Source organism: Macaca thibetana, chromosome 3 (genome assembly GCF_024542745.1).
Source record: "Macaca thibetana thibetana isolate TM-01 chromosome 3, ASM2454274v1, whole genome shotgun sequence".
In the NCBI taxonomy this organism is placed as follows: domain Eukaryota; kingdom Metazoa; phylum Chordata; class Mammalia; order Primates; family Cercopithecidae; genus Macaca; species Macaca thibetana.
Window position 1 is genome coordinate 110,208,527 of NC_065580.1, and position 24,129 is coordinate 110,232,655.

Here is a 24,129-nt window from a genome sequence, read left to right on the forward strand (position 1 = left end):
AAGGTAGAATCTTTGAGGAAACATGTGGGTGGTAGAACCACAGTAAAAATATTTTAGTACATGTTTTTTGTTTGCAGCCTGAATTGGGAACTATCCATTTACTTTTCCTTTTTCTTCTTCTCCATTTAATACACTTACCCATGGGAATTATCCATTTACTATGGATCAACTTTTGTTTGAAAGTATATGATAGAAGATGACATTCTCAAGTGGAACTGTTTGTACATGTGGGGAGCTGCAAGCTAAACCTCTTATTTGCTCTCTTTGTTCTGTTATTCCAGTCTATTTAACGTAGGATGATGGAACAAGTTGATCCTACATGTTTCTGAAAAAGCCACTTGCTAAACAGTCTTTGGTAGGAGGCTGGCTACAGGACCTTCACTCAACAATACTGTCAACGAGAAATTTGTTTTAGAAACTCTGCCCCTATTTTTCTATTCAGTTTCTCAATGCCCTTCCCATGGTGTGACCCACCCAGGCCTGCCCTCCTGGGACATGCTCTAAGATTACCTATTCCTTTGCCTCCTCCTTTACCCTTCAGCAAACCAACATCCTTTGTACTCGGTCAGTGAAGTCTGATCTTAGCTTAAATCAGTCCAGTCTGTGATACTGTGATGTCAAACTGATTAAAATAATTTACACGAAGGTATGAATGATGGATAGATACCAAGTGTTTAAGAACTAAACCAACTGATGATCTGAACAAATAAATTTTCAAAGGGGTGACTACAGGTAGTCATTAAACAGACGGCTTTTTATTAGAGGCAGGGCCTCACCCTGCCGATTGCCCAGTATGGGGTGCTGTGGCACGGTCATAGCTCACTCCAGCCTCGAACTCTTGAGTTCCAGAGATCCTCCTGCCTCAGCCTCTGGAGTAGCTGGGACGACAGGCGTGTGCCACCGCGCCGCCTTAGCTTGCGTTTCCAACCATTCCAAAAGTCAATAAGCCATTTAGATTTTAATCTAACCATCCCAAGTGCTCAGTCTGTAACTGAACGGCAATTCTAAGGCAAGAAATGGGATGTGAGGTCACTATATGGCTATGATTGGCAACCCCAGAGATGTAGATATTAAGGTGAAAGGGAGTGAAGTACTAAGAGGGCACTCCTCATTCGCACAAGATGTTTTGGTTTCAAGGCTCCTGAGAAGTTATGGAATTTTCAGTAGTTCCTTTTAACATTTCACTTATTCCCTGCATTGATTTAAAGCTTTAAAAATTTTTATTTTAAAGTAAATAGTGTTACCGAAGCTTGAGCTGTGATTCCCAAGTCTGTTTTTTAGGATAAGAAGGTGCCTCACGGAGGTTGCGGTGAGCCGAGATTGCATCATTGCACTCCAGCCTGGGCAACGAGAGCGAAACTCAAGTCTCCAAAAAAAAGAAAAAAAAAAAAAAAAAGAGAGAGATGGGGCCTCGAACTTTGGTGTCCGTTAGACAAGTTAAATCAAGGCCATCTCCGCCCTGTTTCGCGGGGTGTCTTCTCTCCTTTCGCAGTTGTTCCACTCCCAGGGCTTGACTGAAGGTAGACTACGGGGTGACTGCCTAGCCCAGAAGGCCTGACCAACAGCATTATTTCCCTCGCAGTCTCCACAGACACTTGTTCTCACTGTGACCTTTCGCTCACCAGGCAGGCAGTGCGGCATGTGCAGAGGGCCGGAACCGGCTCTGCGCGCTGGACGCAAGCAACAGGCACGACGGGCGCGCCACCACGGGGAGAGTCTCAAGCAACAGCAGTGGGCGGCGCACGAATCCTCTCCTTTCTTTAACCCTTCTTCACATCGAGTCCCACCCTCGCCGGAAGCCGAGCCGTTTCTACACATGTCACTTCCGGTGCGGCCCGCCGGCCCCTGGCGGGAGCGAGCACGCCAGTGCGCGGCAACTTTGTTCCCGCCTCTCTTGTCCCGGCCACCTCTCATCTTCGGCTTTCTCTGAGCGTGACGTCCGGGCGCGCTCCCGGTCGTACGTCAGGGCTGAGGGGAAAAAGCCGAAAAGACCGAGGCGAGGAGGAGGGGTTGCGGAGGTTAGGGCCCAACCAGCAAGTCCCGTGGCTCTCCCTCCTCCTGACGAGGAGCGGAGAGGGAAGGGGAGGAGCGAGCCGGGGCCGGCCGCGCACATCAGGAGCCTCCTCGTGGAGGGGGGGAGCGGAGGAAAGGGGTAGCTCCGCCACCTCTGCTCGCGGCTGTGGCGGCGAAAGAAGAAGAAAGTCAGGGCCCATAGTCACCGCCACAGACTCAGAAACGCCCCCGCCCCCATCTCCCCGGAAATAGCCCCCCGCCCAGCCCCGCACACCCGCTGCCCCAACCGAGAGCCGCAGCCCGGTCGCCCCCGCCTCGCCCCGCCCCGCTGCCCAACCCCGCGGGCCGCAGAGTGCGCGAGGCTCTAGGCTGGGAGTTGTTGTCAGGCCCAGGCCACTTCCGAGGCGCCTGCGGTGTGTCGCCGCCACCACAGGAGGACGACGTCGACGCCGAAGAGGAGGCGGGGGAGGCGTGTTGTTGTCTCGCCCACTCTCCTCCCCTGAACTCGCACCCAACGTCAGGGCGCGATGGAGTGAAGCGGCGACGAAGGTGGTACTTCCGCGTTGCGCTGCCCGAGCCGAGAGCGCGGCCGAGGCCGCTCCCCCACCCCCGGGGGCACTTGGAGGACTCGGGACTCCCCCGCAGGTCAGCGCCCGGCGCATCTGGTGTTTTCGCTGCCGAGGTATAGGACGACGAGCGCGATCGGGAGCTCCGCCGCCCGGATTCTTGCTTCTCTGAGGCCCGGAGGCCGCCGCGTACCCCACTGTGACCTGGAACCCTGGGACCCGAGTCCCGACCCGGATTATCGTGGCGCGTCTCCCGGCCGGTCCTGGTGCTCGGTGTCCCTCCGCCGCCGCTCCCGTTTCCGGCGGGGGAGATGGCCAGGATCTGACCCGGGAGGAGGCCGCACCCGCGCCGCGCTCTGCGGCTGGCTCTAGGCGATGCCGAGCAGCTCGGACACGGCGCTGGGGGGAGGCGGGGGCCTGAGTTGGGCGGAGAAGAAGTTGGAGGAACGCCGCAAGCGGAGGCGATTCCTGTCCCCTCAGCAGCCGCCGCTGCTGTTGCCGCTCCTGCAGCCGCAGCTCCTGCAACCGCCGCCGCCCCCGCCGCCTCTGCTCTTCCTGGCTGCTCCCGGCACGGCCGCCGCCGCAGCCGCCGCCGCCGCGGCCTCCTCCTCTTGCTTCAGCCCGGGCCCCCCTCTGGAGGTCAAGCGGCTGGCGAGAGGCAAGAGGCGCGCAGGAGGGCGGCAGAAGCGGCGCCGCGGGCCCCGCGCCGGGCAGGAGGCGGAGAAGCGTCGGGTCTTCTCGCTGCCCCAGCCGCAGCAGGACGGCGGTGGCGGTGCTAGTAGCGGCGGGGGTGTGACCCCGCTGGTGGAATACGAGGATGTGAGCTCCCAGTCCGAGCAGGGGCTGCTGCTGGGGGGGGCCAGCGCGGCAACGGCGGCGACGGCTGCCGGGGGAACGGGGGGCAGCGGCGGGAGTCCGGCCTCCTCCTCCGGCACCCAGCGGCGCGGGGAGGGGTCGGAGCGCAGGCCCCGCCGGGACCGCCGCAGCAGCAGTGGCCGCAGCAAGGAGCGCCACCGCGAGCACCGGCGGCGAGATGGACAGCGCGGTGGCAGCGAGGCCTCCAAGTCCCGCAGCCGCCACAGCCACAGCGGCGAGGAGCGGGCCGAGGCCGCCAAGAGCGGCAGCAGCAGCAGCAGCGGCGGCCGCCGGAAAAGCGCCTCGGCCACGTCCAGCAGCAGTAGCAGCCGCAAGGACCGGGACTCGAAGGCCCACCGCAGCCGGACTAAAACGTCCAAGGAGCCGCCTTCGGCCTATAAGGAACCGCCCAAGGCCTACCGAGAGGACAAGACCGAGCCCAAGGCCTATAGGCGGCGGCGGTCCCTCAGCCCGCTGGGAGGCCGGGACGACAGCCCGGTGTCCCACAGGGCCTCTCAGAGCCTGAGGAGCCGCAAGTCCCCCAGCCCGGCAGGAGGTGGCAGCAGCCCCTATTCTCGGCGGCTGCCGCGCTCCCCGAGCCCCTACAGCCGCCGCCGCTCCCCCAGCTACAGCCGCCACAGCTCCTACGAGCGGGGCGGCGACGTGTCCCCTAGTCCCTACAGCAGCAGCAGCTGGCGCCGTTCTCGCAGTCCCTACAGCCCTGTGCTCAGGTGAGTCCCGTCGTTCTGCCCGTGTGTACTTTGGCTGCTCTAGCCAGATCCCCAGGAGGAAGGGAAAGTGGTGCCTGGGTCCTCAAAACCATTCAGGTCCACCACCGAGACGAGACAACACTGCCTGAGCCTCCCAGGAAGGGTAGGCGTTTTCGCGCGCGTGACACTTTTTTAGGGGGTCGAAGGGACAAAGCAACTGGGTGAACGGAACTTTTCTCCTAACTGTGGCAGGGAAGATTTCTAAGGAAGAATTCAAAGTTTCAGACTTGTTGCATTAATGTGTTAACAGGTTTCTCTCAATTGCTCTTTGCGTTTCTAGTACAATTTGGGTAAACCCAGAGGTGGTTTAAGTCGTTTAAATTTCGAAAGTTCTGTGAAGAGGTTTCATTGTTGGGGATTTAAGAATGTACTGCAGCTTAGGATCTAGTATTGTACAGGGGAATAAGAATCAGGTGCTGATGTCAGAGTTCGATGTGGATTGCACATGTTTCTTATGATGATTACAGAGATGGGAGAAGCAGCCTTTCTGTAAAGTTTATTATTCTTTTAGTATGTGAAAAAAGCTTAGGTGGAAGCTGATAGTTCTGAATACTGAAGAGATAAGGAAGGTATCTATTTAGTGATATTCTTGTGTGGGGTAGTTTTTACCTGATCTTTCAAAGTCATAATTATAGAAAGCAGAAAAAATGACAAGATTGTGGTTTCTTTGTTGGTTTGTGATGACACCCAGTTGCTAATAACATTATAAATCTGGGTAGTGTAACCTAGTGTAACCAAGTGAATGGCTGAGTACATTTTTATACTATTATAAGCTTGCAACTGCTTAGTTTAAAAGCTAAGTCGACTGTTTTTTTTCTTAGATATGCCGGAAGGATAAAAACACAATGTAACTATACCTTTAGATATCAGATTCTTTGTCCAGAAATCTTCAAAAGGTGTAATTTAATTTAGTGAAATTGGAGTAAAACTTTTAGGTAGCTTTCTTGCCTTTTTTGTTATAAAATATTCTTTTTAAAAAATATGCCTTAAAATATACTTATCCACTAAGCAAAGTGCATTAAAAACAACTTTCGAGTGTTTTATGGGTTCTTATATTCCTTGAGATATTTGGACATTCCAGGCCTTATAGTTTAGAGTATTGCAAAATGACATTTGTATCAGTTTTTCCTATTGGGTTTCAGTAATGGCAAGTGGATATACGGTACCCCTAAGTATGGATTATATGGAATCTCAACATAATACGAATATGCATCTGCAAAATTAGCAGACCATTTTGAAGCATCGGCATAGTAAATGTGAAGGTGTGATGTTTGTAGAGATCTGAGCGTGAGTTTGTCTTTAAGCTAAAAGAGTTGTATAAATTGCTTCACTCTTAAAGAGTGTTGAAGCACACTTAAAATGGTAGTTGATGCCTTAGTGAAGAATTGAAAAACTCATTCATCAAAATTAGCCATTACATCTTGTAAGAGTTTGTATTTTGCTTTTAACTAGAATACTTTGCCAAAAGGTTTGCAGTTTTTGCAGTTGAATTTGTTTTGCAAACTGGTTGGTTGAAGTTTCAGGACCTGAATAATTTAAAGTGCTTGATGCAATTTTAAGAATGGATTTTATACTTAGGCTTTTTAGTTGCTGGTTACTTCAGCGAGGTCCTTTATTGTATAATAGTGGCATGTATTTTATATATATATGAAATATATAATCGTGGTATGTATGACTAGGACTATTCATATTTAGCAAGTATTTTTTGACCCTGTATTGTATGCCATATACTGTTTTAGGTATTGGGATGTAGCACGGAAGAAAAAGTTACTGCCCTCATGGAGCTTGCATTCTGGAGGACCATTCAACACAGAATCTTTTCATGGTGTTTATATTGACCAGCGGTATTTCTAAAGGGTTGAATTTGGAAGGAACTTTAGGGTATCTTGGCTAACATTCCTGATAGATGGCCATTTGGTGTGTGCCTTAAATACATCTGGAGGTGGGAAGCACATTGCTTTGAGGCAGCCTGTTCCACTAGATTTGGGACTTGATTTTTTAGCAAGATCCTTGAAGACTCAGTTTCCTAAACTGTAACAGGGAAACACTTGTTTTTCTGGATTATTTCAAGGATTAAATGAAAATTTATCTTTTTAAAACATGCAGTCTCACAGAAATATTTAAGGTGGTTGAGTTATTCAATATCTCAAATTGTTAGAATTCATTTTGTAACCAAAATCCGCCTTCATGCCACTTCTGTCCATTGCTCCAAGTTTAACCTTTTGGAATGGTACAGAGCACACGTGTATGCTAACCCTTTAAAATGTAAAGACAGTTGTGATGATTTCTGAGTCTTCTAGGCTTAAAAAACTCGTATGGTTTTCAGATTTTTCACATTATATCTAGTTTGTCAAATGTCTAGCTGAAAACATGGGGCCCAGAATTAATAGCTAAAATAGTTGATTGGAAAATCTTAAGATTTTAAAGTATAGTAAATGTGTCGTTACTTTTTGGGGACAGTTAATTGAACTCACTTGTACAGATGAATGCAGAAAGTTTTATTTATTTTCAGAATGTATTACTTGTGGTAAGTGGCCCATGTTCTTTAATGAATGGACTGCTGTGAGTTCCATGAAGGCAACTGGCCTGTCTTGTCCACCATTGTGTTTCCAGTGCTCAGCACTGTATCTGGCACAAGTACACTCTTAATAAATGTTGAATAGGTAAATGAAGGGATGCTGGAGTTTCCTGAACATAAAAAATACTAATGTGGGCCTGTATTACAAACTTCAGTCAAATATTTAATATAGACCATGTGTAATGCTGTAAGAAACAGTGTAATGTTTTCCCAGCCTACGCAGAACTTACATATTAATGAATTGTCAGTGTCGATATTTTTAAGGAAATGCATACACATTCAAAATAGTATTGAAATCATGGTATGAAGATGAAAAACAATTTTAAATAAGCTGAAAATAGAGATAGAGTTTCACCATGTTGCCCAGGCTGGTGTCAAACTCCTGGGCTCAAATGATCCACCTGCAGCAGCCTCCCAAAGTCCTGGGATTACAAGTGTGAGCCTCCGTACCCAGGCTGAAGCTTTTTTTGATGTCAGATAAATAAATCCTTTTCATTTTAGTGACTTCTGCTTCACAACTTGTTCTTTGTCTTCATTTGAATCTTCAGTCCTCAGCTCATGCGTTTCTTTTCGTCAGTTCCCTCTTACCTTTACTTTTTCCCCTGTATGATCTGTTTGTCATATTTTCTTTACTACTTGACTGTTGGGGTGTGGAAGGTCACATAATCTTGCTGATTGGCCCTATAATAAATGTGAGGGTGTATTGAAAAGAGGGGAGGGTACTTTTTGTAGTGTTTTACTGTATGCCAGGCGTTGATAAATATTTAACATACATTGACCACCAAAATCCATGTGATAGTTGGAAACATTTCCATTGATGGATTGGGAAACGGGAGCTCTAAAAAGTTAAGTGATTTGTTCCAAGGTCAGCTTGGATTGAAACCCTGGACTGATTTGAAAGTACATGCTCTTAATATTAAAGAGCATGGATTTTGGTTACAATATGAAGGTGGATTTTGATTACAATATGAAGAATTCTTTTTTTTTTTTGAGACGGAGTCTTGCTCTGTCGCCCAGGCTGGAGTGCAGTGGCCGGATCTCGGCTCACTGCAAGCTTCACCTCCCGGGTTTACGCCATTCTCCTGCCTCAGCCTCCCGAGTAGCTGGGACTACAGGCACCCGCCACCTCGCCCGGCTAGTTTTTTGTATTTTTTAGTAGAGACGGGGTTTCACCGTGTTAGCCAGGATGGTCTCGGTCTCCCGACCTCGTGATCCGCCCGTCTTGGCCTCCCAAAGTGCTGGGATTACAGGCTTGAGCCACCGCGCCTGGCCTAATACGAAAAATTCTAACAGCAGTCTATTCATTAAAGTACATGGGCCACTTACCACTTAAAGCATATGCATCATTGAACTTCAGTTGGCATTCAGGGGCGCTGGCCACCTCACATAATGACCTGTTCTGGTGAAAAATCAGCTTCTGTTTGGGTACTTATGTGTCAATTTCTGTTCCTTGGCCATTTTTTCAGCATTTTGAGGATTTTAAAAGACGACTCTTCTAAAGACTCTTTCAGCTTATTTGTGTTTATTCATAGTTTTTATGAACAATTGGGTTTAAATCTTGTGGATTTTTTTCTACTTTGTCTTTACAAAGATTGGCTAAAAACATTTCTTGAAGACATTAATTACTTTTAGTTTATTGGTGTTGGTTTTCCCGAATTATTTTGAGCTGAAGTTACTGATGTCAGATTAAAATCTGTGCAAGAAATTACTACGTATGTTCTGTTCTTTCTCTAAACCTATGGAAGTTCCATTCCACCAAGAAGTCCAGAAGCATTCATTATAGAATGATAACAAGAACCTAAGAATCTGAAAAAGATGGGTGGACTCCAAATATAAATAAGTAAAATTATTACTATATGTGGTCCCTCTGTTATGGATTTTTTAGTGTTTTGTCCTGAAAACTATGGTTCAGAAGTATATGAAATGAAGATATTCTATAATGAAAAAAGAAACTCAAAAAATATGCCACTGATTTAATATATACTTAATAGAAATAAGTCATGAAAATCCCTAGGTGAATGGAATTCTTAAAATGCTTTTAAAAAGTGTCAAAAAATAGGATATTAGAACAAATGCAGAAACTCTCAGAAGGGAATGGAAGTTCAGGTCAACTGTCTTAAATTTCCAGAGCTGTAATCATTATTTTCATTTCAAAGTGATGGCCTTGTGTTTTGCTCCTTCTCTGACCAAACTTTACCTGATATTTACATCTACTCAGTCCTTATCATATTTCTTTTCCACTCTCACTAATATTTATTTCTTTGCATTTCTATCACCCTTTCAGGTTAATTAGCTAGACTTCCTGTTACTGTTACCAGTCTTCTCATTTCATCCATTCTTCTCAGTTCATTCTTTATGAGGAGAGTTAATGTCTTTGTTTAGCTCATGTCACTCCCATTATATTAGAATTATTATTCAAATAAACCTAAACTTTTTTGTTTGAAGGGGTAGCGTCTAGCTCAGTTGCCCAGCCTGGAGTGCGATGATGCCATCATGGTTTACAGCAGCTTCGAACTCCTGGGCTCAGAGGATCCTCCTGCTTCAGCCTCCGGAGTAGCTGGGATTACAGGTTCACGCCACCATGCCTGGCTACTTTTTGTATTTTTTGTAGCGATGAGTTTTACCATGTTGCTCTGATTTGTCTTGAACTCCTGTCCTCAGACAATCCTCCCACCTGGGCCTCCCAAAGTGTTGGGATTACAGGCATGAGCAACTGTGCATGGCCAACTCTAAACGTCCTAATGCATCATCAGTTAATGCCTTTTATGATCTGACTCCATTCTATCAGAATTCTATTTTCAGAGACATTTTTAATTTCTATTTTTATACTTGCTGTTCTCTTAGCTTAAATGATGAGACACTCTAAACTCTCTTTTGCTCTTCATCTCCAGCTTTGCATTTAAAACTCAGCTAAAAAATCCCCGTCGTGTGTGTGTGTGTGTGTGTGTGTGTGTGTGTTTTCTTGGTAGAGGTGGTGTCTCACTATGTTGCTCAGGCTGGTCTCCTGGGGTCAAACAATCCTCTTGTCCTTGCCTCCCAAAGTGTTGGTATTACAGGCATGAGCCAGTGTGTCCAGCCTTAAATCCCACTATCTTGAGACCTTTTTCCATTCATCTAGATAAAAGTTAATTTTTTTTCCTGTGCCCCACAGCACTTTATCTTTGTTATAGAACTTTAAAAAATTGTGTTTAATATCTGCTTGGTTGACTGGCTACTTTTGTGTTTTCCCTGCTAGATTGTAAGCTCCTAGAGGAAAATTACAGAGCTTATTTATTGGTGGTTTAATTTAAATACATTTTTTCCCTCTATAGATTAGTATAAACCAGTCTGCACAGATGCCAGTTACATCTCTAAACTTGCTTGGTATTTTGGTTTACACATACTCTCATACTCTAGGATAGGGCAGGTAATTGTTTCGATTTATAAGGAGGGAATTTAAGAACCTCCTTCTAGCTTCTACTTTATTAGAATGAGTAGAGCATGCTGGGACTCACTTTAGTGTGAATGGAATAAATTCAGACCTAATGTTTATATTTGCTCTCTGTTGTGCTGATCAAGATAAATTCTTGGTGAGTTTGAATTAATCTTTAAATGGAAAATTTTCTCAGCAGACATTATGTCAAACTTTCATTTCCCGACTCTGAAAAATTGTAGCTATTTTTGAAAAACCAGTTGAAAGTGAATGTTGCTTAATATTCACATATAAGGTAATTTTAATTTTTTCCTTTATTTTGGACTTTGTGAATATCATTTTGTTGTTGTTATTTTGGTTTTGGTTGGCTTTGTTTTCTATAAATTTATAAGCTTTAAAGTGGGTGTTGGAAGCAGAAGTACCAAGCCAGAATCAGAAGCATTACTTGTTTGCAGTGATTTTGTTCCTTTAATTCCTGCACATTTAAATTGTGGAAGAACCTAGTGTTTTTCATGTATTTCGAAAATAAAATTGATGTACGTTAGAGGATAAATATAGGTAAAACTGGAATGTAAATAAAACGGAAATGAGAAGGTTAGTGAGAGGAACCGAAAATGGTAAATGATCTACATGCCTCCCCGCTTTTCTGTTTGCATTTTCAGTTGCATAGGGGCACTTTCACTGGGATATTTAGTAGGCATTCCAAACTCAATTTATCTAACATAAAATTATTTCACCTTTTTTAGAGTCTTTTTTTTTCTGATACTGCTCTTTATTATTTTTCATCTGTTTGCAAACATAATAGAGGCTAATGGTAGAAATTTTCAGTTAGTACAGAAAAGTATAAGAGATAAAAAGGCCTCTTAAGCCAGCTACCTGATGAGATGATCATTCATGACATTTTGATAAACATTCTTCTAGACTTTTTTACATAAGTGGGAACATGTATCGATACTGTCTTGGAGCCTGTACTCCGTAGTACAGTATATCATCTTTATTAGTAGCTCGTAGTATTCTGTTGTATGGATATAGCATACATTGTTTGGCTGAATCCACTTTGATAAATTCTTAGTCTTTTTTTTTTTTAATTTTTGCTATGTGTGTGTATCTAAAGCAAATATATTTTTTGTGCATTTGTTTCATTATCTTCTTTAGATTGAATTTCCCAGGGGTAAAATTGTTGAGGCAAAGATGGTATATACATGTGAAACATCGATACACTTTCAAAATGCCTTTCAGAAGGCTTTTACAAATTTACATTTCCCAGCAGTGTGGGAGTACGCATTTCCTGAGTCTCACCAACACTTGGAGTTGTCACATACTCGATTATTGTTTTTTTGTTGTTGTTGTTGTTTTGTATTTTTAGTAGAGATGGGGTTTTGCCATGTTCGCCAGGCTAGTCTTGAACTCCTGATCTCAAGTGATCTGTTCACTTTGGCCTCCCAAAGTGCTGGAATTACAGTTGTGAGCCACTATTGGTGCCTGGAATCATTATTGTTTTATTTGCACTTTGATATTTAATACGGTTTAGTATATTTTCATCTGTTTACTGGATATTTTAATTTCTTTCTTTCCTTTTTTTTTTTTTTTTGAGACCGAGTTTTTTTGCTCTTGTTGCCCAGGCAGGAGTGCAATGGCTCCATCTCGGCTCACTGTAACCTCTGCCTCCCGGGTTCAAGCGATTCTCCTTCCTCAGCCTCCAGAGTACCTGGGATTACAGGCATGCGCTACCACGCCCAGCTAATTTTGTATTTTTAGTAGAGACGAGGTTTCTCCATGTTGATCAGGCTGGTCTCAAACTCCCAACCTCAGGTGATCCACCTGTCTTGGCCTCCCAAAGTGCTGGGATTACAGGCATGAGCCACCGCGCCTGGCTTCTTTCTTTTTTTTTTTTTTAATTGAGACCAGGTCTCACTCTCACCCAGGCTGGAGTACAGTGGCACCATCTCTCCTCACTGCAACCTCCACCTCCCGGCTCAAGTGATATCTCACCTCAGCCTCCCGAGTAGCTGGGATCACAGATGCATGCCACCATGCCCAGCTAATTTTTTTATTTTTGGTAGAGACGGGGTTTCACCATGTTGCCAAGGCTGGTCTCAAACTCCTAAGCTCAGGTAATCTGCCTGCCTTGGCCTTTCAAAGTGCAGAGATTACAGGTGTGAGCCACTGTGCCTGGCCAGATGTTCTAATTTCTTGATTCATTTTTTTTTTTAAATTGTAAGAGCTACTTGTGTGTTATAGCTACTAATTTTTTTTTTTTTTGGTGGCATTAGCAAGTATTTTTCATGAGCTTGTCTTTTATCTTTTAACCTTATTTATGTAATGTTTTGTTTTAAGACTAGGTTTTTGATTGGTCTCTGTGTGTGTGTGCACATGTGTGTTTTAAGTGGCAGTAGTTTCTCCCAGGTACCTAGTGTCAAACTTTAGTAGTACTTACATCTTCTCCCTCCATAATTGTAATGAACTTCTTGTTCTGTAAAGTTTTTTCTTTTTTTTTTTTCAGTGGTCTTTTGGTCTATACATTAGTCTTGGAATGCTTTGTTGTTAGTTCTGCTTGCTTTTGGATTTCTCTTTAAGCTCCTCCTGTTCTCTGCATTCAGATTTAAAATACCACTTTCATTTGATTTTTTCTTTCTGTAAGATACTTACAGAATGAAATACTTTTTAAATTATTTCTTTATTTATTTATTTTTGATATGGCGTCTCACTTGTTGCCCAGGCTGTAGTGCAGTGGTGTGATCTTGGCTCACTGCAACCTATGCCTCCTAGGTTCAAGCTGTTCTCCTGCCTCAGCCTCCTGAGTAGCTGGGATTACAGGTGCCCGCCACCATGCCTGGCTAATTTTTGTACTTTTAGTAGAGATGGGGTTTTGCCATGTTGGCCAGGCTGGTCTCGAACTCCTGACCTCAGGTGATCTGCCCACCTTGGCCTCTTAAAGTGTGGGGATTACAGGTGTGAGCCACTGCACCTGGCCAATTTATTTTTTATTGACAAATAGTTATATAAATTTATGTGTGTGATATTTTGGTGTTTACCTGTGGAGGGCTTAATCAAGATAATTAAGAAATCCATCACATCACATACATGCTATTTTGGTAGTGAAAACATTTTAAAAATAATTTTCTTTTTTAACACAGCTCCAAGCAGCCATTGAAGAAAACATTTAAAATCTACTCTCTGGTCAGGCACAGTGGCTCACGTCTGTAATCCCAGCACTTTGGAAGGCCAAGGTGGGTGGATTACTTGAGGTCAGGAGTTCAAGACCAGCCTGGCCAACATGGCAAAACCCCGTCTCTACTAAAAACACAAAACATAGCCAGGCACGGTGGCGTGTGCCTGTAGACCCCAACTACTCGGGAGGCTGAGGCAGCAGAATAGCTTGACCCTGGGAGGCAGAGGTTGCAGCAAGCCAAGATCTTGCCATGACACTCCAGCCTGGGCACAAAGCAAGACTCTGTTTCAAAACAAACAAAAAAACTACTCTTTTGTCAATATCAGAATATGCAGTGCGTTATTGTAGTCACCATTCTGCGCAATAGATCACTAAAATTTATTCCTTCTGTCTATCTGAAACTTTGTGTCTTTTGATCAGCATCTCCCTTTCCCTATACACTCCTCTCCCCTAGACCCTGGTAACCACCATTCTACTCCCTGGTTCTATGAGTTTGAATTTTCTAGATTCCATATATAAGTGAGATCATGCAGTATTTATTTTCCTGTCACAAATGACATAATTTACTTCTTTTTTAAAGCTGAGCTGAGTGCGGTGGCGCAGGCCTGTTATCCTAGTACCTTGGGAGCCCAAGGCAGGCAGATCGCTTGAGCTCAGGAGTTTGAGACTGGTCTGGGCAACGTGATGAAATCTCTTCTTTATAAATACAGAAAAATTAGCCCAGCATGGTGGCATGTACCTGTAGTCCCAGATATTTGTGAGGCAGAACTGGGAGAATCGCATGAGCCCTGGAGGTAAAGGCTACAGTGAGCTGAGATTGAGCCGTGCCACTGCACTCCAGCCTGGGCAACAGAGTGAGACCCTTTCTCAGCAACAAAACAAAACAAAAAACAAACCTGAACCACATTAAAAAAATTAATCCGTTCATCTAATGATGGACACCTAGATTGCTTCCATATCTGAACTATTGTGAATAATGTTGCAATGAACATGGGAGTGGAGACATCTCCTACGCATACTGATTGCAGTTTCTTTCGGTATATACCCAGAAGTGGGATCATGTGGTAATCCTGTTTTTACTTTTTTGAGGAACCTCCATACCATTATCCATGATGGCTGTAGTAATTTACATTCATACCAGCAGTGCACAAGGGTCCCCTTTTCTCTATACCCTCGCCAACACTTGTTATCTTTCATTTTTTTGATGCTAGCCATTCTAGCATGTGGGAGGTGGTATCTCATAGTGGTTTTAGTTTGCATTTCCTTGGTGATTATTGATGATGATGAGCATTTTTTCATGTATCTGTTACCATTTGTATGTCCTTTTTTTTTTTTAAATACTGAGATGGAGTCTTGCTATGTTGCCCAGGCTGGTCTCAAACACCTGTGCTCAAGGAGTCCTCCCACCTCACTCACTTCAGTCTCCCAAGTAGCTGGGATTCAAGCATTAATCACCAAACCCAACTGTGTTCCCTCTTTTGAGGAATGTCTATTTAGGTCCTTTGCCCGTTTTTGAAATTGGGTTATTTATTTTCTTTCTGTTGATTTGAATTCATAAAATATTTTGAATGTTAATCCCTTATCAGATGTGTGGTTTGTAGGTATTTTCTCCTTATCCACAGGTTGTCACTTTACTTCGTTAATTGTTTCCTTTGTTTTGCAGAAGCTTTTGAATTTGATCCATCCCTTTGTTTATTTTTGCTTTTGTTCCCTGTACTTTTGGGTTTATAACCATGAAACCTTTGCCCAAACTAATGTCATGGAGCTTTTCTTCTACTTTCTACTGTATAAGGTGTGAGATGAGAGTCTATTTTCATTATTCTCCATGTGGATATCCAGTTTTCCCACCCCTGTTTATTTTTATTTTTAAGACACAGGGTCTTGCTGTGTTGGCCAAGGCTGGTCTCAGAACTCTTACGTTCAAGCAATCCTCCCGCCTAGCCTCCCCAGTAGCTAGGACTACAGACATGCACCACTGTGCCTCACTCCCGTCACCATTTATTGAAGAGGCTGTCCTTTTCTTACTGTATGTTCTTGGCTACTTTGTCAAAAATCAGTTGACTGTAAATGGGTTTATTTCTGGGTTCTCTATTCTGTTCCTTCAGTTAATGTCTCTGTTTTTATACCAGTACCATACTCTTTTGATTAACATAGCTTTGTAATACACTTTGAAGTCAGATAGTGTGATACCTCCAGCCTTGTTCTTTTTGCTCGGGATTGCTTTGGCCATTTGGGATCTTTTGAGGGTTTGAGTATTCCACTGAATCAAATTCTTGAATGGGGCATTTAAGACTGCCAACACAGACTGAACCAAACTACTCTTACTTCTTACTGTATATCCTGATCACAATACAAACTGGACTATTTACTATTTTCTTGTATCTCACTTTGTATCCTTCCTTCAATTGGCCAATCTGCCTTGCTCGTTCTTTCAACCTTAGTTCAGGTGTTTTTTTTGTTTGTTTGTTTGTTTTGAGACGAAGCCTCGCTTTGTGGCTGGAGTGCAGTGGTGTGATCTCGGCTCACTGCAACCTCCATCTCCCAGGTTCAAGCAATTCTCCTGTCTCAGCCTCCGGAGTAGTTGGGATTACAGGCACACGCAACCACGCCTGGCTAGTTGTTTTTGTATTTTTAGTAGAGATGGGATTTCACCACGTTGGCCACCTGGTCTCGAACTCCTGACCTCAGGTGATCCACCTGCCTTGGCCTCCCAAAGTGCTGGGATTACAGGTGTGAGCCACCGCGCCTAGTCTCAGGTGTTGTTTTTATCTATGAAGCCTTCATTAATCTCGTTCAGAAGTGATTTTTAAAAATAACCTTTAGAACTGAGATCACTTTGTGAGTAATTATTACATCCAGTTCACCCAGTTGATAGGCATTTGAGTTGTTTCCAGTTTTTGGCTGTTATGAGCAAAGCTACTGAACATTTGAGTACAGATCTTTTGTTTTTGTTTCTCTTGAGTAAATTAGGAGAGGGTTTGCTGTGTTGTATGGGAAGCGAATGCTTGACTTCCTACAATCCCATAGTCTTTTTCAAAATGTCTTTGCCATTTGCATTCCAGTCAGTACAGTATGGGCATTCCAGATGCCTCACCTCCTCAGTAAGACTTCTTTTTTTTTTGTCAGTCTTTGATTTTAGCCATTCTAGTGGATGGGTATTGGTATCTCATTGTGGTTTTATTTGCAATTCCCTAATGATAAGTAATGTTGAGGATACTTCCATATGTTTATTTGCCCTTCGTATCTTCTGCTAAGTGTCTCAAAATGTTCATTCTTCATGAATTGGGTTGTCTTACTAAGTTGTAAGAATTCTGTATATATGCTAGATACAAATCCATGTTTTGCAAACGTTTTTTCCTCAGTCTGTGACTCACTTTCCCTAACAGTAATTTCCAAGAGCAAAAGTTTTAAATTTTAATGAAAAACCAGTTTAGCATTTTTCTGATTTATGCTTTTTTTTTTTTTTTTTTTTTTTTTTTGGGACAGCGTGTCTCGCTCTGTCGCCCAGGCATGTTCTCAGCTCACTGCAACCTCCGCCTCCTGGGTTCAAGCGATTCTCGTGTCTCAGCCTCCTGAGTAGCTGGGGATTATAGGCGTGTGCTATCACGCCCAGCTAAATTTTGTATTTTTAATAGAGACAGGGTTTCACCATGTTGGCCAGGCTGGTCTCAAACTCCTGACCTCAGCCTGCTTCTGTCTCCCAAAGTGCTGGGATTACAGGCGTGAGCCACCCACCGCGTTCAGCCAGATTTATGCTTTTTATGTCCAAAAAAATTTTTGCCTAACCCACAGTAACAGAGATTTTCTCCTTAGGCTTATAATGTGCATGTTTATCAGTCTACTTTTATGTGTAATGTTAACTTCATGATAACATACTTACATTTTCATCTTGTACTGTTGTCACCTCTTTTTTTTTTGAGACGGAGTCTTCTTCGCCTAGGCTGGAGTACAATGGCATGATCTTGGCTCACTACAACCTCTGCCTCCCAGGTTCAAGCAATTCTCCTGCCTCAGCCTCCCCAGTAGCTGGGATTACAGGCATGTACCACCACGCCCAATGAATTTTTGTATTTTTAGTAGAGATGGAATTTCACCCTGTTGGCCAGGCTGGTCTCGAACTCCTGACCTCAAGTGATCCACCCACTTCAGCCTCCCAAAGTGCTGGGATTACAGGCCTGAGCCACCGCACCCGGCTGTTGTCATCTGTTTTATGTCTGTGTTTGCATGGCGTATGTGTGTTATACATAGACATAAAATTTAAAATGAGAAGAGTCACTTCTTGGGGAAATATTTACTCAAATATTTACCTTTTCAAGTGCTTTTCCTTTTTACAGATCCAACTTTCCATGTAGTATCATTTTCCTCTGGCTGGAGGAATGACTTCGAACATTTTTTATAATGTAGGTCTGCTTTTTGTATGTCTGATAAACTCTCCATTTTGAGAGATAGTTTTACTGGGTATGGAATCCTAAACTGAAATTTTTTTCCTTAATATTTTGACTTGTTGCATTTCTGGCTGATAAATTTCTGTAATATTTTGGTTTTGTTTCAGCCATTGGATTTCAAGTCCTATGATTTTTAAAATATTTGTGGTTCTTAAGCACCTAGTACAGCATATGATAATAGGTACCTAGCAAGTGAGATTAAATTGCCTGTCTTGTTTTAAAACTGTATTTTCTAGGGCTGTGTGTAGTGACTCATGCCTGTAATCCCAGCAGTTTGGGAGGCCAGGGCAGGCAGATCACCTGAGGCCAGGAGTTCGAGACTAGCCTGGCCAACATGGCAAAACCCCATCTCTACTAAAGATACAAAACTGGCTGGGTGTGGTGGTATGCCCCTGTAATTGCAGCTACTTGGAAGGCTGAAGTAGGAGAATCGCTTGAACCCGGGAGGCGGAGGTTGCAGTGAGCCAAGATCTCGCCACTACACTCCAGCCTGGGCAACAGAGTAAGACTCTATCTCTAAAAAACAAAACAAAAAAAAACCTTGTATTTTGTAGCAAACTATTTCTTCAGCCTAAATTGCTTTGGATTAAAAAAAGAGGTTCAGGCTGGGCACGGTGGCTCACACCTGTAATCCTAGCACTTTGGGAGACCGAGGCAGGTGAATCACGAGGTCAGGAGTTCGAGACCAGCCTGGCCAATATGGTGAAACTCTGTCTTTACTAAAAATACAAAAATTAGCCAGACGTGGTGGCAGGCGCCTGTAGTCCCAGCTACTTGGGAGGCTGAGGCAGAAGAATCACTTGAACCTGGGAGGTGGAGCTTGCAGTGAGCCGAGATTGTACCACTGCATTCTAGCCTGGGCGACAGAGCAAGACTCCATCTCAAAACAACAACAACAACAACAACAAAAAACCACAAAGGTCCAGCCTCACAGGGTTAAAAAAAATTCTGTTGATATTAACAAAGTCTAATAATATACTGTGAACAAATTCTTGATGGCTGGAGAGAGACTATCAAAGTATGTGCCTTTGTGCATATTAAGTACTGAGCTCCCTTCTACTCTTCTCACCTGCTTTTCTTTTTCCGTCTTCAAAAATACATCTCAAGGCATGGTTCAGGAAAACATGAAGACAAACACAGAATTTGTGCTCAGTGGACTAGAACATGTTTGCTCGAGCACATTTGCAAAAAGTCAGCCATGTGTCTTTTTGTTGTTGTTGTCGTTACTTTTAATATGGCGTGAGGACCATAAAGGAAGTATACTTTTAGAATAAACACAAAACTTTTCATTTTTATGTTATCTTTTCTGGTTTTAAAAATAACGTGTTTATTGAAATATATTTCACATACCGTACAGTTACTGTTTTAAGCTACAATTTATTAGTCTTTAGTCTCTTCATAGCATTGTGTAACCGTCACCACTAATTTGAGAATATTTCAGTCACTCCAGAGAGAAACTCCATGACTATTAGCAGTCACTCCCCATTCCCACATCCTACAGTCTTGGCAACCAACGGTTGGTGATTTCTTTCTGTCTTTATAGATTTACCTATCCTGGACATTTCATTTCACTGGAATCGTATAAAGTATCGTGTTTTGTGGCTGGATTCTTTCACTAAAGCATAATGTTTTCAAGGTTTATTTGTGGTGTTGTATGGATCAATATTCCTTTAAATGGTCAAATATCCCATTGTACAGTTATGCCACACTTTATCATTAGTCATGGACATTTCGGTTAACTTTTTGGCCATTTTTTTTAATGCTGCTATGAACATTTGTGTACACATTTTTGCATGAGCATTTGTTTTTCTCTTGAGCGTATACCTAGGAGTAGAATTGCTGGGTCATATGATAATTTTATGTTTAAGATTTTAAAGAGCTGATAAACTGTTTTTTAAAATAGTTGCATCATTTTTATATTCATATCACCAACATATGAGGGTTCCAGTTTCTTCACATCCTCAACAAAAGTTTCTTTTTGATTGTAGCCATCTTGGTATTTGCAGTGGGATCACATTTTGGTTTGGATTTGCATTTCTCTAATGACAAGTAAAGTTGAGCATCTTCTCATGTGTTTTTGACCATTTGAGAAATGGCCAAAATCTTTTTTTGAGAAATGTCTACATGAATCTCTTGCCCACCCCCACCCACCCACCCCTGTTTTTTGAGACAGGGTCTCATTCTGTTGCCCAGGCTGGAGTGCAATGGCACAATCTTGGCTTACTGCAGCCTCCATCGCTGGGGCTCAAACGATTTCCCTGTCTTAGCCTCCTGAGCAGCTGGGACCACAGGTGCACAGGGACCACCACACCCGGCTAATTTTTTTGTATTTTTGTATAGATGAGGTTTTGCCATGCTGCCCAGTCTGGTCTCAAACTCAAGCTCAAGCAGTCGTCCCACCTTGGCCTCCCAAAGTGCTGGGATTATGGGCGTGAGACACCATGCCCGGCCTTCTTTGCCCATTTTTAAATTGGGCTGTTGTCTTGTTATAGGGTCTTAAGGGTTTTGTATACTGTCTATTCTGGATGTAAGTCCTTTATCAGATACATTATTTACAAGTAATTTCTCTCTCATTCTATCACTTTGTTGATGGTGTCTATTAAAGCATAGAAGTATTTCATTTTGATGAAGTCTAATTTATTATATATTGCTTGTGTTTTTGGTATCAAATCTAAGAAGGCTTTGCCTAATCTATGTTCACAAAGATTTTCTGCATTTTCCTCTAAAAATTTTATAGTTTTAGCTCCTACTTTGATCGATTTTCAGTTAGTTTCTTGTATGGTGAAAGGAAGAGGTCTAGCTTCATTCTTTTGTGTGTGGATATACAGTTGTCCCAGCACCATTTGTTGAAAAGAGTATTCTTTTTCCATTGAATTGTCTTAGCACCCTTGTTGAAAATCAACTGATCATGAATATTAGGATTTATTTATGTACTCTGAATTATATTCCATTGATTTATGTATCCGTCTGTATGCCAGTGCCACACAGTCTTGCTTACTCTAATTTTGCAGTAATTTTTGAAATCAGGAAGTATGAATCTTCCAACTTAGGTCTTTTTAAAGATTGTTTTGACTGTTTGGGTTCTTGGCATTTTCAAATGAATTTTAGAATCAGCTTGCCAGTTAGTTCAAAAAAGAAGCTAGGATTTTGATGTGGAGTACATTGATTTAAACAATTTTTTGTTTCATCACTACAAAATTGCAACACATTGACTTTTTAGATTAATTTGGGGAGTATTGTTAATTCTTTTTTTTTTTTCTTTTTGAGATAGGGTTTCACTATGTTGCTCAGGGTGGTGTTGAACTCTTGGGCTCAAGCACTCCTCCTGCCTTGGCCTCCCTAGGTGTTGGGATTACAGGCATGAACCAGCACGCCTGGCCACGGAATATTACCTTTTAACAGGTTAAGTCATCTAATATGTGAACATGGGATGACTTTCCTTTTATTTAGATTTTCCTTAATATTTTTTAGTGTGTTTTGTAGTTTTCAGGGTATAAGCCTTGCACTTTTTAAATTAAATTTTTAGGTATTTCAGCCTTTTAAAGGCTATTGCAATGGGATTGTTCTCTTTTTTCTTTCTTTTTTGAGATGAAGTCTTGCTCTGTCGCCCAGGCTGGAGTGCAGTGGCGCGGTCTTGGCTCTCTGCAACTCTGCCTCTCATGTAGCTAGGATTACAGGTGAGGACCACCACGCCTGGCTAATTTTTGTATTTTTAGTAGAAACAGGATTTTGCCATGTTGGCCAGGCTGGTCTCGAACTCTTGACCTCAGGTGATCCGCCCACCTTTGCCTCCCGAAGTACTGGGATTACAGGTGTGAGCCACAGTGCCCGGCCTGGATTTGTTTTATTTCTTATCCTTGACCAATTACAATGGCTAGAATCTCAAATACAATGTTGAGCAGAAGGGATGAGAAGGGACTTTCTTGTCTTGTTCCTCATTTAGTCTTTCTTCGCAAAGTGCTTAGTTGCAGATTTGTCATAAATGCCTAGTCTTATTTTTTAATAAAAAATAATGACTTTGATTCCAACTCATTCCAAAGAAAAAAGACTTTGTTTGCCTCAAAGTCTAAGTTTTGGTGTAAAAAAAATTCTGGGTTGGGCATGGTGGCTCACACCTGTTATCCCAGCACTTTGGGAGGCCGAGGCAGGAGGGTCACTTGAACCCAGGAGTTTGAGACTAGCCTGGGCAACATGGCACAGACTTGTCTCTACAGAAAATACAAAAATTAGCCAGGCCTGGTGGTGTGCACCTGTAGTCCCATCTACTTGAGGGGCTGAGGCAGGAGAATCGCTTGAGCCCGGGAGGTTGAGGCTGCAGTCAGTGAACCAAGATTATACCACTGCACTCCAGCTTGGACCACTGAGTGAGACCCTGTCTCAAAGCAAAACAAAACAAACAAAAAAAAACCCTCAAATACCTTGTTTGACCCCTATACGGGAGCATATATTAATATAAATATTCATTACTATTCTAGGGTCCATGAAAAAAGGAAATCTCCTATTTTGTAGTATGTGTGTAATGATTGCCACATTGGTTTCTCATATACCATGTGTACAGAAACATTTGAACAGTGTTTTATAATGAGTAATATATGCATTAATGTTGAAATTATGAGAAAGAGCCAGCCATGTGATGATCTAAGCATCCCAGGGAAAGAAAATAACGTATGCTTAGGCGTCAAGTCAGGAAGAAGCTTGACCTTCTGCAAAAGCAGAAAGGAGACCAGCGTGGCTGGAGCCTAGTAAATAAAGAAGGGTATAATAAAGATGGAAGGTGGTTTAGACCTTGTGAGTCACAACACAGAGTTTTATTTTTATTTTAAATGCAGTTGGAAGCCATTGCAGAGTTTTAAGCAAGGAGATGGCATAACCCAATTTATGTTTTTAAAAGACAAAGACATAAAATACAAGCCAACCTGTAACAAGTACTGGGTGATTTCAGCAAATGGGGAAGTGATAGAGATGAGACCTCAGCTTGACCCATGAAAGATCGATAAGAGTTAAACAGGCTGGGCATCGTGGCTCACACCTGTAATCTCAGCACTTTGGGAGGCCAAGATGGTCGGATCACCTGAGGTCAGGAGTTTGAGACTAGCCTAACCTGGTGAAACCCTGTCTCTACTAAAAATACAGAAATTAGCTGGGTGTAGTGGCGGGTGCCTGTAATCCCAGCTACTTGGGAGGCTGAGGCAGGAGAATCGCTTGAACCTGGGAGGCGGAGGTTGCAGTGAGCCAAGATCATGCCATTGCACTCCAGCCTGGGCAACAGAGTGAGACTCCGTCACACACACACACACACACACACACACACACACACACACACATGAATTAAACAAATGGAGGAGAAAGAGGTAGTGTGTAGCAATAAATAGTGCCTGGCTTTGAAATGGAAGACTTGGGTTTGAGTATTGATTCTGCCTCTTCTTAGTTCCCCCATCTGCTTGCTCTATACCTTGGTTGCACATGAGGAGAAAATCAAATGAAAAATGCTTATAAATGTGAACCTGTGAGGGTTAGTGTGGTATATCGTCATGTCCCCACTTTTCCATGGGGCATATATTCCAGTATTTGCAGTGGTTGCCTGAAACCACCAAAGTAGTACTCCACTCTAAACATACTATGTTTTTTTCTATACATATGTACCTGTGATAAAGTTTAATTTATAAATTAGGCACAGTAAGAGATTAACAACAATAATAAAATAGAACAGTTATAACAATACGCTGAAATAAAAGTTATGGGAATATGGGCTCTCTCTCAACATATCTTATTATACCGTACCTTGCATATGGGAAACCATGGAAAGTAAAATTGCGGATGAGGGGACTGTTGTACGGTATTTGTTTTATTCAGTGAAAGACTCTTACCTGTGTGATATTATGCTAGGGGCTGTGGAGTGATACAACAATGAATTAGACTTCTCAAGGAGGGTACAGTTTAATAGACAATGTGAAGTTGATATCTAAAATATGAAGTTAAGAGTGAGAGATCGTAAGAAGGGTGCAGATACAATGCTATGGGAGTTCAAAGAATGGAGAGCCTGCTTCTTGCTTGGATTTGACTTCTTTCTTCATAAGGCTTTATGAGGAAGGAAGCACTTTTATGCTAGTGCTTGAGAGATGGATAAGCCTTGAATATAAGATGGAGGGCAAGATGATATTCTCCCTAGGCTGGTATGTGGGAGTGTAAAGGCATGGAAGTACTGGGCAAATTTAGTACTTGATAAGCAAAGGTAGGTTAGGACCAGACAAATTATGCAGTACCTTGATACTAGGCTACTGTGCATTCTTTTCAATAGGAATACTATCAGTAGTGTCT

At 42.9% G+C, this 24,129-nt stretch overlaps 1 protein-coding gene across 2 annotated transcripts in view; it reads left to right on the forward strand.

Moving 5' to 3' along the window:
• Positions 1-2,744: 2,744 nt before the first annotated feature.
• The window catches only part of CDK13 (cyclin dependent kinase 13), a 126,995-nt gene continuing 105,610 nt past the window's right edge, over positions 2,745-24,129 (forward strand). For both annotated transcript variants that reach the window (XM_050783297.1, XM_050783298.1), the window contains exon 1: positions 2,745-4,165. In XM_050783297.1, coding sequence (XP_050639254.1) covers positions 2,955-4,165 — 1,211 coding nt within the window. In that variant the 5' untranslated portion in view covers positions 2,745-2,954. The remainder of the gene's footprint in view (positions 4,166-24,129) is intronic.